Source organism: Notolepis coatsorum (assembly GCF_963971535.1).
Source record: "Notolepis coatsorum genome assembly, chromosome: 3".
Classification (NCBI taxonomy): Eukaryota; Metazoa; Chordata; class Actinopteri; order Aulopiformes; family Paralepididae; genus Notolepis; species Notolepis coatsorum.
In genome coordinates this window covers 34387943-34402120 of record NC_140167.1, presented here as the reverse complement: position 1 = coordinate 34402120, position 14178 = coordinate 34387943, and the positions used below count along the sequence as shown (strand labels likewise).

General features: G+C 40.2%; 1 protein-coding gene across 2 annotated transcripts in view; it reads right to left on the bottom strand.

Moving 5' to 3' along the window:
• The window catches only part of LOC311226242 (protein max-like), a 29858-nt gene that overhangs the window by 6978 nt on the left and 8702 nt on the right, over positions 1–14178 (bottom strand). The window contains exon 3 of one of the 2 annotated variants that reach the window (XM_084311639.1): positions 10638–10776. In XM_084311639.1, the coding sequence (XP_084167765.1) occupies positions 10638–10776 (139 nt within the window). The remainder of the gene's footprint in view (positions 1–10637; positions 10777–14178) is intronic. The other variant, XM_084311640.1, reaches the window with a different exon arrangement.

The window sequence follows — 14178 nt, the reverse complement described above, 5'->3', positions numbered from 1 at the left end:
CTCCAGCCCCTCCCGCACGCATGTAAACACGGGTCTACTCTAGTCTAGTGGGACGGGACACGGGAGGACGGCGTCTCCCTGAGCTAACGTTAGCTTAGCTACCGTTACAAAATGACCCAGTCAACTATTCACTTTTAGTTTAATACATGATGAGGCATTGTCTAACCGAACGGTATCTAGCCGGCCAGCTACCGATAGCTCCTGACATCAACAAACGCTCCATCAAGTCTAGTAGAGACGTGTATATGATACCTGTTAGCTGTTAGCTGTTAGCTCACGTTAGCGCAAGTTAGTTCACTGTTCAAAACGAAATGTCCCATTGAACTAAATAATTCACTGAGGCGTTGTATTAACGTTATATATCCGGCTAGCAGTAGCTACAGATAGCTCCTGATATCAATGTCTTATAACACTGATTCGATGCGTATTCGAGCTGAGGGCATGTTGAATGTGATATGACCACAGTAACGTTATACCATTAGGGTCCAGCTGCAGCGCAGGAGAATCCTGGCCGTATCTCGAGGCTACTCGAGTATAGGTCCAGCTGCAGCTCCGGAGAATCCTGGCCGTAGCTGGAGGCTACTAGAGTACACACAGACAGTGGAGCTTGTTGCGTGGTGGCGATGTCTCGCAGATAATACAAGTACAAGTCTAATTATATAATATATATATATTTTTTTTTAAACTTTGACCAGTCAGCTGGTTCTTTTCGCGGTTATCGCTTTTTCTGGTCAAGTATGACCGACAGATACAGGTTGAATGGGGTATAGATGGGGGGAAAGACACTGAGAAAATACGGCGAGTCCGGGAGTCGAACTCGTGTACCCCAGATCCGTGACGCGCACGGTTGTCCCCGACGCCGAAATGGCGTTCGAGGTGAGCTACTGGAGCTCCCCCAATAATATATATATTTTATATAAAAAAAAACAAAAAAAAAATTAATCAAAAACGATCGGTATCGGCCGATATGGCTCACGACGATCGGTGATCGGTATCGGTGGCAAAAAACGTGATCGGGGCATCCCTAATAATGTTGTGTTAATTCCACAACAAGATATATTATGTAATGTTAATTACCTGAAATTATTCCACTTTTTGGGGGGGGAAACCCTGCATATATCGGTATCGGTTGATATCGGTATTGGAAATTAAGAGTTGGACAATATCGGTATAGGTAAAAAAGCCAATATCGAGCATCCCTACTTTTAAATGCTTGTTTTTTTAAGCATCTTCTTGGCCTGCTTGCCAGCTAGAGCATCACACGCGAAGAAATGAGGAAAAGCAGTTGGAGCGTGCGAGACAGCGACGCCGACTAGTCAGATTTTATTAAAACCGAACAAAAAAAAATTTCTTGATTCAGAACAATTTGATCATGGATGAATTTTAACTTCAATTACTTTTAAGCACCTTGTTAAAAAATGGGCTGTTTAAGGAATTCCAGGTCTTGACTTTTTTTAATCAAGCACTTTAACACGGGGCCCACTCTAGGAGGCCAGCTTTTCATTACAACGTTTCACTGTGTGAGGTTGTTTGTAGAGCTAAATCTATATTTTATATTATTGCTATGTGTCTATTGTCAATTGACAGTATAAACCTTCCCTTCAATATTTTAATTTTTTTAATTTGTTATCCTTGCTTTTGTCTAGCTTCGTCTTGACGTCTTATTGTTATGATTTTATATGCTTTATACATGCTTATTTCAGTATGTACACTCGACATGACTGTAAATGAGGGAAACCTCAGTTGCCTTTTGAGTTTAAATAAAAATTTGAAATTTGGCTATCGTTAGTTCACTTTTAATTCTGGTTGCACAATTTAAATGTATGTTAACACTTTGAGTGCCAACAACGCTATATGTCGTTAGTTCATGCCGACCGTTGAGTGCCAGCGACGACAAATAGCGTCGAGCCGCAAAACAGCGTGGAATACATATTTCCAGTACCCAGCGCTGAATCAATAAACGCGATCGATATATGGAATGGCGATCAGGAATTGGAATAATAACATCTGATCTGAGGTAAGGAATCTATTTTACCAGTCTTAGGATAATCAGAAGTTTTTTCACAGAGATATCAGCGTGTGCCATGTGTGTGCTGATCAGGAAATGAGAGAATCGATTTTTCAGCCCGCTTCTCTAGCGTGCATAAGTATACACATATACTATCGATAATCTAGCGTTTATTTGAAAACAATTCATAAATAGGCCAAAAAAATTACTGTTTTGTGTATTCCAGAATATTCCAGTAAAGGGCGTTTATCACAGAATCTTTATATTTTCCTGAAACTTTCAAGAAAACAAGGGTTTTTCAAAATGGTATAAAACGGAAATGAACCGATTAAAAAACAATCTGTTTCGACAATGTTGACTGCAAACAAGTCATTGATAAGCGACGGCCAGATTAGACAGCCATCATTTAGGTAGAGGGCCCTGTTTGGCCACAAATCAGCTATTGTGCCTTTAACCACCTCAAGCCAACTTTGAAAAATGTAAGCTAGCTACAATGTTTATTAGTCTCATAATAAAACTGTGGTACAATCGAGTTTTACCTAAGTGGCAATGTCAATAGTTGAGTAATCAATAATATTATTTAACTTACATTACTGCATCTCTTCCTCCAAGTCTCTGTTCTACAACATAACTCAACATGGATATCACTGTTAAAAATATCTGAGATGACCCAAGAATTACCACAATACTATAGACAGGGGTGAGGGAAAGAGCGAAATAATCTCATTGATGACTTTCTTCCACAGCCACAGCCGTGCTGGAGAGTTTTTTTTTTATCCACTTTTTCTCCCATTTTCTATATTTTCTCCCATCCCAATTTCGTATCATCCAATTCAACCCTCCCCTGTCACGAACGCTGTTTCTTGCCTCCCACAAGCCGGCTGCAATGTGGACTAAGTCATACATAGCACAAGTCCTCTCCGGTACTTGAGGTAACAGCAGTTGCATCTTTTCACCTGCGCAGCTCGATCTCTCAGTGGCGAGGAGTAACGCGTGGGAGGCTCACGCTGCCCCCGACACTTCCTGATTCTACTGCGCAGGCGCACCAACCGACCTGTAGGACTAGGAGTCGCTGTCCACAACGCCCGATCCCCACCCATCAGTTTCCCACCCCCTAATACGGCCAATGTGTATTAGTATGAACGACCAGCTAAATTGAAAGCAATGTGGAGCGCTGGGCTCGAACAGGCGAGCCCAGCGTCTCCACGTTCGTGGCGAGCGCCTTGCCCACTACGCCACGTAGCCGCCAGCCATGCTGGAGAGTTTTCTTTCTGTGTTTTTGGTTCCTTCTTTACTTCTTTTTATCTAAATGTTTGTGCATAATACAGATGGGTCTGATTGATATTATTATTGTTTTTTTGTTTTTCTTTCCCAATAGCATCTATGCTGTATGTTTGGATGTTTTGCAGATGTGTTTTCAACAACTCCGGTGTGGGGGGGATGGGGTGGGTATGAGGGAGGGGAAGGGTAAATGAAAGGGGAAGAAAAGAGAAAAAGATGGAAAATGAATGATGTTTTTGCCAATTGTAAACGTACAACTTACTTTTCCTGTAATAAAGAAATTTATTAAAAAAATATATATCTAAGATGATGCTAAGGAGAATCAAGGAGCCACATGTTGCGAGTAGCAGCCTTTTCACTCCCACTGTAGTTTTTTTTTCTTTTTTTTTTTCAAAGCATTTTTACAGCCTTGGTCACGCAGGACCGACAGAGGAGAGGGCGAACGGGAGGAGAGGTGGGGAGGACATGCGACAAATAACGTGGGGTGCTGGGATCGAACCCGGGTCGGCCGCGTAGGTGCGCGAGGCACTAGGGTATGCGCCACGAGGGCGCCCCTGTAGTGGCTTCTTTTAAAATATAATTATCGCAAAGTAGGGATGCACCGATATGAAATCCCCCCCCCCCCAATTTTCTTAAATTTTTTATAAAACTACTGTATATTTGTATGTCTCTAAATGTTTAGATGAATTGAAAATGGAGGACCCTTATGTAAAAAAGCCGAAAGCCTTTTTTTTGGGTCTTCATCCTCCAGTCTTAGCACTGTTGTTGTATTGAGCTGTACTGTATTGTACCCATTCTGCAATCTGTTAATAAAGTTCAATCAATCAGACAAATGTATAGAAAAGCTTTTATTATAACCATATAACAAAAATGATATTATTGTTTATGAAAATGTGTTAGCCATATGCTTGACTATTATTTTAGGCATGGCAACAAATAAAATAATAAAATGAATAAATAAAATAATAAATAAATAGGCTACACGTCTCTTTTTGTGTTACAAATTGTGCTCACCGATATCAACATAGGCCTCTTTACTTACTTAAAAAAGGAAACATCAAGAAATATGTTTACATGTGTGTTTTTTATATATTTTATAATGCTCATGATTATTGCTGAAGTCTGAGTCATACAATACCCACTGGCTTTCATCTTCAACAGACTAACTTAACTAAAAACACAAAAAGGTTTATGAGTTTTAACAAAGCTCCATGTTCTCCAGTAATATCTCCATAATCTGAGTTTGCAATGCATGTGTCGTGTCAGGTACAACAGAACCATTTAGATTGACAGTCGATTCTGCCAATTACGTCACACCGTTAGCACCCACCTCCTGCTGTTCTTACCACCAAACGGCAAGCGCTTATTCGTTTTTTTACTTCCGGGAAGTCCGCCATTGATTTTGACGAGAGCTCAACAACAAAGCTAATAAAGTTAGCTCCCCGCGGCCCACGAATAGACTACCAGCGCTCCGCAGGAGTACTAAACAAGGCATAATGATTTTACTGCAATGAATGTTATATTAAAAGCTTTTCTATAAATTTGTCTGATTGAAAACTTTATTAACAGATTGCAGAATGGGTACAATTCAGTACCGGCTCTCAAAGGAAGGAAGTGAGAGATATGAATGAGTAATGCTTGCTATCTGGTATATAACGTTAATGCCACAAAACGAATGCCTTTGTTAATCATAAGTAACTTTGATGCAGTAGCGTGTGTGTGTGTGTGGCGTTGTGCAGGTCGCTTGACTGAAACTTTTTTCAAAGTTTGAACGTGTGGGCCAGATGGACGAGACACAAATTGATGGATATTTATCGGCTACTGCCATCGGCACACGTGAGCTTATCGGCCGATAGGCCGATGGCAGTCAACAAGGCACTTATCGGCCGATACCCAACCGATATATCGGTGCACCCTAGGGCTGGGCGATATGGCCTCTAAATGATATCGCGGTATTTTTTGACCATATCACGATACACGATATATATCGCGATATTTTGACATTTCCTATAAAGCACTTAAAAATGCTTGATTTAACCATTTGATGCATACAGTCACGCCAATATGATGATTATAATAAGTCCCTGCAACATGTTTGCATTATTAAACCATGAAGATGCTTTAAAAAATAATTAAATGAAAATGTACTAAGAGTAGTCTACTGACACTAATCAAAAAATGTATTTACATCTAAGACAATTAATATAAAAATAAATTGGGTGTCTAAGACTTTTGCACAGTACTGTGTTTTCTATCCACTTTAGCCAAACACACACACATATATATATATACACACACTACTGAGAAAATAATAATCACACAAAGGGATAATGGCGTATAGCAGACTTAATGATTTTAGAATATTTCAGATAATGAAATTAAATGTTTATATCATCAACTATCCAGTTAGTATTTATACTGTAACGTTTGGCTACTGAATGTAGAGAGCGAGCAAGAGAGAGAGCGAGAGAGGGCGAGAACGCGCGAGAGAGCCAGCCCCCCCCTCTAGGTTTGCGTTTTGATCGTCTAAGCTGCCGTAGGTGATGATGTCACACTCGAATGTAAACAGGAAGAGTTTAACACACGGAGATGGAAACTGGATGATATAAAGAAACTAATAACCAATAAATATTAAGTTATGTTTAAACTTCTGTTGTCAAGCGTTGTCAATATAACCCACCCCCTTTCCTCACGAATGGAACTATCGTTGTGGAGTCCGCTTTGAGCGTTTTCCAGGGTTAGCAGCTAACGCTAGTTAGCTTAGCATAGTCATCATGCATAACTTGGTTAGCAGCTAACGTTAGCCCATTGCTCGTGTCAATTAAATTGCATGTCATTAAAGGTCCGCGCTGGTCTGTCTAATGAAATTACAATTGCATGTCATTTAAGGTCCGTGCTGGTCATGCATCTATAATGAAATGAGGACAGCTCTGCGCTAAAGCAAGTCTCATCTCAGCCGCAACGTGACAACACTCGATGTTCACGATATAGTAATTTACTACATCTCATGTAGAACAAGCCGCGATACATCGAGTATACTCGATATATCGCCCAGCCCTAGTGCACCCCTATCGCAAAGGTATCCAATGGAGTTTTCTTTGTAAACAACTATCTTTTGTTTAGTTATGTTCACATTTTCACCCAAATAAGACACATTTCTATCATTGTTCCCTAAATCTACAATCTAAATACATCTCATATCCCACTGGAAAGTAAATGATGGCTATTTTCTTTGATATTGCATCGTTTACATTTTTTTTACAGCTTACCCTTACATCTCGGCAAAGTTGGAACAACATCCTTCGGTTGCCAGGTAGTTTGCTTGTTAAGAATGCAAGGGAATAGACTAAGGCTGAGACCACTTATAACTGTGAAATCGATAAGTGGCGTCACTTAGATTTTTTTGCATGTGTTAAAAAAAGTTTAAATAAAAAGTTTTAAATACTTTTTTCTTAACTCTTTTTCACGGCCACGCTTACCGCTCATCTCTACCGCTCGATGGCCATCTTAAAATAGTCGTTTCCGCTGTGTTTCACTATGTTTGCAGGGCTGTGTGTGTGTTCTGTATTATAGCTGTGGAGACAATGGTGTGGCTCATTTGACAGACACTACTTGTAGTGCAACATGGAAGAAATTGTTTGTTTCTACACACTGTAGTTTGTAGTTTATTACACGCTAAACATCACGCATTTAGAAGATAATCCAGTCTTTTTTAATAGATCGCGAGATAAAACGCGTTATGTGCAATAAGCCCGAATCGTTCTGGTCGATTCCCTGAACCCCCAAATCAAAGGTATATAACATGTACATTCACAAAATCATCAAGGGAGGGGGGGGGGGGGTCGTTTTAACTCAAAACTGTGATCGTGTTTGCCGTGTTTGTTTTATGTCCGGTGAAACACAGAACTGTGAGTTAGAAAAACACGTTTCAGGTTCGGTAAAATAGACATAGAATATACCTTACCTTAGCCAGAAGGTATTCCAAAAAGAATAATTCCAAGAGATCGCATCGCCATCGCGATTACCAGTGTATATGTCTATACACTTTTCGATGGTAAAATACGCTTAGGCAACGGAATTTCGAGGCGATCAATGTGAATCCCCTACCAAAAAAAAAAAAAAAAGGTAACAGTGTATCCACGCCAAATGCAATTCCAGTTCAGACACAGATGATACTGCCACCTGGTGATATTCGATCGGCATTGCAATTCCAATTTATACAAACGACCCAGGGACGTGTGAATATTTTCCCTAACAGAGTTGCACTTCCACGTTCGGTTTGCGCAATCTGATTGGCCACTGACGTTTCTGGTCATGTGACATGTGCGCCAAACGTGTGACGCCTGTTTCTATCACCGGGAGCTCAGATGGAAAAAAGCGCCCCCTATCGTCTATCCCTGTGTAACTGCAGGTCAGTCCATTAGACTGACCTGGGATCTGTAGATCTGTAGAGGTGGAGCCAACTGGCTCCATTGTGCTGGCGAGACGTCTGATCAAGAGGGATCTGATCGCGAGACGGAAATCAGCCTGGAATATATATTTACAGCAGCCAATAATCAATCAATAAGCGTGATCGATATTTGGAATGGCGATCAGGAATTGGAATAATATTTTTGGATAACATCTGATCTCAGGTAAGGAATCTATTTTACCAGTCTTAGGATAATCAGACCTGTTTTCACTGAGATTTCAGCGTTTGCCCTATGTGTGATGTGGCTGTTTGGCTGTGATCGCTGGCTGTGATCGCTGATGAGTAAATAAGAGAATCGATTTTTCAGATCGCCTCTATAGCGTGCATACGTACACATATACTATCGATAATCTAGCGTTTATTTGAAAACGATTCATAAATAGGCCAATTTATTTTTTTGTGTATTCTAGAATATTCCAGTAAATGTCTTTTATATTTTCCTTGAAAACGAGGGCTTTTCAAAATGCTATAAAACGAAAATGAACCGATAAAAAAACAATCCGTTTCGACAATGTTGACTGCAAACGAGTCATTAATAAGCGACGGGCAGATTAGACACATAGCCATAATTTAAAACATAGATTAGGCGTTTTTAACACTAACATTGAAGTGGGTGGCGGCATTCAAGGAGGTTCCGGGGCACCGAGCTCCGGCACGGAAAGTGGTAACACATTGACCGCCACAGCAGGGGGCGCTGATACCCCATTCATTGGATATAGTTTTAGACTGACATTTGCGAGTGCTTAAAATATCTCTTATATTATATCTATGGGTCTAATAACTAGGGATGGGTACTGAATTCGGTCATTTTAAAGGTACTTACCGAAACACGCCGGTACTACCGAGTATCGATTCACCTGAGATAGTTACAAAAATTATATTTTATTTTTAAAAAAATTGTTAAAACTTTTTTTTTGTGTGTCAACGTTCACACGCACAATATACGCTTACCTCGGATTTGACTTGATTAAACAACAAAGCAGTGGGGGCAATGGCAAGCCGAAAACGGTCGAAAGTGTGGATTTTTTCCCCCAGAACTGAGGTAGATAGAGACTAAAGTACCGAAAAAAGGTACCGTTGGGTACCGGTATCGATTCACAGGTACCGGTACCGTATCGGTTAAAATGTGAACGGTACCCATCCCTACTAATAAGTAACAGTGTGAAATAAGGTTTCAAAGGGGAGGCGATACTGCCACCTAGCAGGATTTGGCCGGTATTGCACTCTCGGGGTCTCAGAATGAGCCATCCACTCCATAACATAACCCAACCTTCTCTCAATCCCCCTCCTCACCCGCTACTTTACTTACTCCACTCTCTGCCCCCCCCCCCCTTTCCCCTGTCATGTGTATTCGTTGTTGTCCTTCATTGTCCTTAGTTGTCATTTGTTTGTCAATGTCTAGTCTGAGTTCCCCCCCCCTATATTTTTTAAATATTTTTCTTATTTTACTACACTTTTTATTTAATTTTGTACTGTAAATAGTTAAAACGTATAATAAAGTTGTCCCCCGAAGAGGGGGGGGGGGTGGATGGAGTGCCCTGAAAAAAGGGCAGGGAAAAAAGCAAAAAGATTTTTTTTAAACGAGTTCCAATGGTAACACAGAGGTCCGTGAGTGTATAGGATATTAAAATCGAATAAAAGAAAAAAACGATGAAAACCAGACTATACTCTGGTTTTGGCGCTCAACGCATGGCGAGATAACCCGACTATAGACGTGTTTGGCCATGAATGAGTTAACAGGCGGGCACATTTTACAGAAAACGCCTGAAAATTGCATACCCAAAGTAATCTGCAATTTATTATACTTTATACTTATAGCACATGCATGAGTCTGGTCTCTTTTGAAAGGAAACCTGAATTTTCATCCACAACAGGAATAATCACTCAGAGTGCTTTTTTAATTTTTAAGTTACATTTGATATTACAGTTTTTTTTTTTTTACTTCCATTTGAATTATTTAGCAAACAGGCCTCTTACAGGTTCCATCTGATAGCACAATGGGTCCAGACTCCATAGCCTAAAGCAGTGTTTCTCAACTGGTGGGTCGCAACCCAAAAGTGGGTCGCGGGGCCATTTTGAGTAAATGTGAGTAAAAAACAAAAAAAAAACACTACCTATCTTTGTGAAAGTGGCTTCTCAGCTCTGGTCCAGTTGAAGACAAAGCAGAGAAACAGATTGGACATGGAGCATGACCTCAGAGTTGCTTTGTCTACCATCACCCCAGACTTTGAGACTCTTGTCAGGAGCAAACAACATCCCCAGTTATCCCATTAGTTCCCTGGAATGTTAAGCTAAGAAGTCTGCTAAGAAGAATATTATTTATTATTATTTTATTTCATTGGGTTTTTTAGCCCTAGTTGCACTTTTGTTGCACTTTTTTTTAGTTTATTTCATGTTTTTAACAGTGCATGAAAGATTGTGTATTACTGCAAAAAAGAAAATTTGAAAGAAAGCATAGTGGCAAAAAAATTTGGGTCGCGACTTAATGACTAAGGAAAATGTTGGGTACCGAGGCTAGACCAGTTGAGAACCACTGGCCTAAAGGCTTATCTAGTACAGGTCCAAAGTTGATAACAATACCACATAAAATGATATGTCTATGCGTTTTTCCAAAATGGCCACTTGGAGTCTCCAAATGGCCATTTGGAGACCCTATGTCTCCAAACACTATAACTCTTGAACGCTTCAATGTAGTCAAAAGCTTGGGCTCTAATGAAAGGTTACTCATAGAGCTATCTTCAGATTTGATCAGATTCACTCTCAATATTACTGAAACAGAGTAAGTGAAGGATAGTTAGATGGATAGATGGATAGTTGCAGCCCTACGTAAAACACACAGTACAGGTTGAACCTGAAGCCCAGATGACCACCACTCACCCTGCTGCTCCAGCAGCGCATTCTGCTTCTTCAGGTCGTCGATGTCCTGCTGGTGGGTGTGGTTTTTTCGCCTCATATACTGGATGTACTCTGTGGCTTTGTCTAGGATCTGTGCACGGGAAGCCTGTTTGACAGAATCCTGTCATCAAAAATTACATAACTAAGAACAAAGTGCAGTCCTGTATTATGGTTAAGTCAGTTGGCACTGATCACACACACTCGTTATTTGGGATGTGCTGATGTTTCCAGCAGACAATCTGTATGGGCTGATATGGACTTTAAAAAGCACTAATGGTATCTTTCCAATTATATATGATTATAATTGTATTATATATATATATTTTTTTACATCTGATATTTGACCAATTGTAGAATCTGCACTGTTGTGACCGTTTCATTGTGAGTGTATTGCTCATTACAAGTGCCAAGTGAACCAACATAACACAAGAGTTTTTGTTTAAAACTATCAATGATTACTAGGGGTGTAACAATGCATCGATGCATTGCAAGATTCACAATGCATCGATCCTAAGGTCGAATCGCGGTCAAATTAATATTGAATCGTTGCCTGAAGAATCGTAATCTAATCGAAGTGGGGTCAAATATTTACACCCCCATTATTGACCTATAGTCCATTCAAACTGAGTGAATCAGATCCCCCAGCCACATTTGTGTATTCAAAATGTTTGGGGGAATTAACTGATCGAAAATGTATCTAATCGAATCGTGGTCAAATGAAGAGATTTCATGATGCATTGAAACGTTGCCTGAAGAATCGTAATTGAATCGTTGTGGGGTCGAATCGTTACACCCCTAATGATTACCCATAATTTGAAATTAATACAGAATAGATGCAAACTACATACAATGACATGGAATAAACACATGGTTTAGTGTTTGAGTCTACACCAGGACTGGTAAGGGGTTCCAGGGAATTATTAAATATTCTGTTTGGTCTATTTTGACTACATGAGAAGGGATGTTTAAACTAACTTGCCTATTACAAGGTACAAAAACACATACATTAGACCTACGAAGCTGTTACTGTTAGATTTAAATTATCAATGTCCAGTGCATTATTTGGCCCACCACCAAATAATACAACATGAATCTGTAATGAACAAATTATACATTTGCATCTTTAATTAAAAATGAAATGCCTTATTGGTGCATCCCTACCAATTATGCACCAATAATTACCGAAGTGTAATCATAAGACACCAATTTCTTTACAGTCACTTGTATTTGTAGTTATTGAAAATGAAAGTTAAAAATGGGCATTTGACTTATTTTCAAGATATTATTGCAAGGTATTTGGTTGCAATGATTCGTTTTGAAACCTAAATTGAAAACAAATTTTTTTACTAATGTTATCCGTCCATAAACCTGTAGGCTATGCAAATTCTTAACTACATAATAAAAAAAATATATATATATATATATTTTTTTAAAGCCATCACAATAGGTTAAAATCAAAATGATTAACTCTCAATATCTTGCAAACCAAATTAATTAGTGCAACTGTGTTCAGTTTGGGGATGTTACTGTTATACTGTATGAGAGCTCGTGCTTTATTGATCAAGCAAAATACACACACCTTTAAGCACAGAAAGGAATTCAATGGATTAGGTTGAGGAGAAATAATGTGAGCTGGGGACCAAAGTAAACAAAGGGTAAGAGTATTCCTTTTCTTTTCTGTTGTTTCGGTTTCATGTGCGATGTTGTGGTCAGGGAGGAATAGTAGTATTTTCGATATAAGGATAGGAAAACAACACAAGGAAGTTATGCGTGTGGGTATGGACAGTGAGAGCTAGCATGGAGGGAGGTGGTTCTAAGATGCTGGAGCCAACCGTTGAGCCTTCCCGAGGTGTTGTGGGCCTAACTTGACGAAACACCAGTGAAGGGAGGTGCCCACTTGATAACCCTGGTGATATGCTGCCTGTCACTGCCTATCTATGTACACATTGGATTGTGGTGGGCATTAGGGGCCACATGGTCGGGTATGTAGTAGCATCTATGTACATGTTGGGTTATGGCTAGGGATGTCCCGATCCGATCACGTGATTTTCAGAGGATCGGGGGGGGGGGGGGGGGGGGTTATTTTATTCAACAAACATGACCATGTTCACGTCTTAAACTCATACTGAGGCCTTAGTTTTGGTTTTAAATTACATATCATCATTCATTTATTTATTGTCACACAGAGCAGAAGAATTTGCCAAAATAAAACATTTCCTTTGATTTACACCGTCGCACGACAGTGACGTATGCCGAAAATAGCAGATCTCACAACGTGTTGCTCCCGCAAGTAAACAGGGGCAGGTTATGTCCACCTGATGATTCGGAGCAGCTACACAAAATGTCAGAAGTTTGGAAGCATTTTAAAATTGAAACCAGTCCAATATAGCCAGTTGCTTGCAATGATTGCAAGGCGGACGTTCCACGTTATGTGACTAGAGCGAGCAAAGGAATGGGGGACGTCTGGTCCTCTGCCAAACAGAGCCTCGTTTGAATGAAGAAAGTTCACCTGGATATTAGATAACATTCGCTTTGTGAGGATTATTCGTCTGCGTTTCAGACCAAAATGGAGCAAATCATTACGTAAGTCGAACACTGAATGTATACTAAATGCGGAAACAGATTGAAACTTTGAATATTTCTCGTATGGTGAATGTAATGCGAGCCGCCGCGCTCGACTGGGGCTATTGATAGCGTCAATATATGAGCTACCTTGCAGCTAGCGTCAGCGTTACCTATGTTAGCTTGCTTGGTATCCAACGCTAGCTCGGCAGACAGTGAAGTCCTAGCTAGCGTTAGCTAAAAGAGCCCTCGCAGTGAATCTTTCATGACTCTGCAAGCTAACTAAGCTTGTGTCGTTCGCTAACAAGCTAACTGGCGTGAGGCACTTAGGCTAGGTAACATTAGCTAGCTATTAATAAACCAGCTAACGTTAGCTAGCAATCTTTCTTTACCACAATATCATTTTATGTTCTTTACCTGTAATGTTATTTCACACTCCCGTTGTCTCTTGTTGTGAAACTGAACTACGATTTAAAATTATTCTAATCTAGTTGACGTGGTCATGATTTAAGAATGGTTTTTTTTTTTTTTGTAGTTGTTGCTACTGCTGCTGGGGATGTGAACGGAGGGGCTTTGTCTCGCTTCGCCAGTTTCTGACAAAAATGTGTCAAATTGGTTACTAATGTGAAAGATCGGATCGGGAAAGATCGGTATCGGCAGATACTCAAAATCACATGATCGGGATCGACTCAGGAGCAAAAAAACGCGATCGGGACATCCCTAGTTATGGCGGGCAATTGTTGGCCATGTGGTAGGGTATGTAGCATCTATGTACATGTTGGGTTGTGGTGGGCATTAGTGGCCACATGGTAGGGTATGTAGCATCTATGTACACATTGGCTTGTGGTGGGCATTAGTGGCCACGTGGTAGGGTATGTAGCATCGGCATTGTCAATACCTGGAGCTTGCACAACGGGGCATAAGTTGTCAATGCTGTTTGGGGGCCGTTATGGGCCATGTA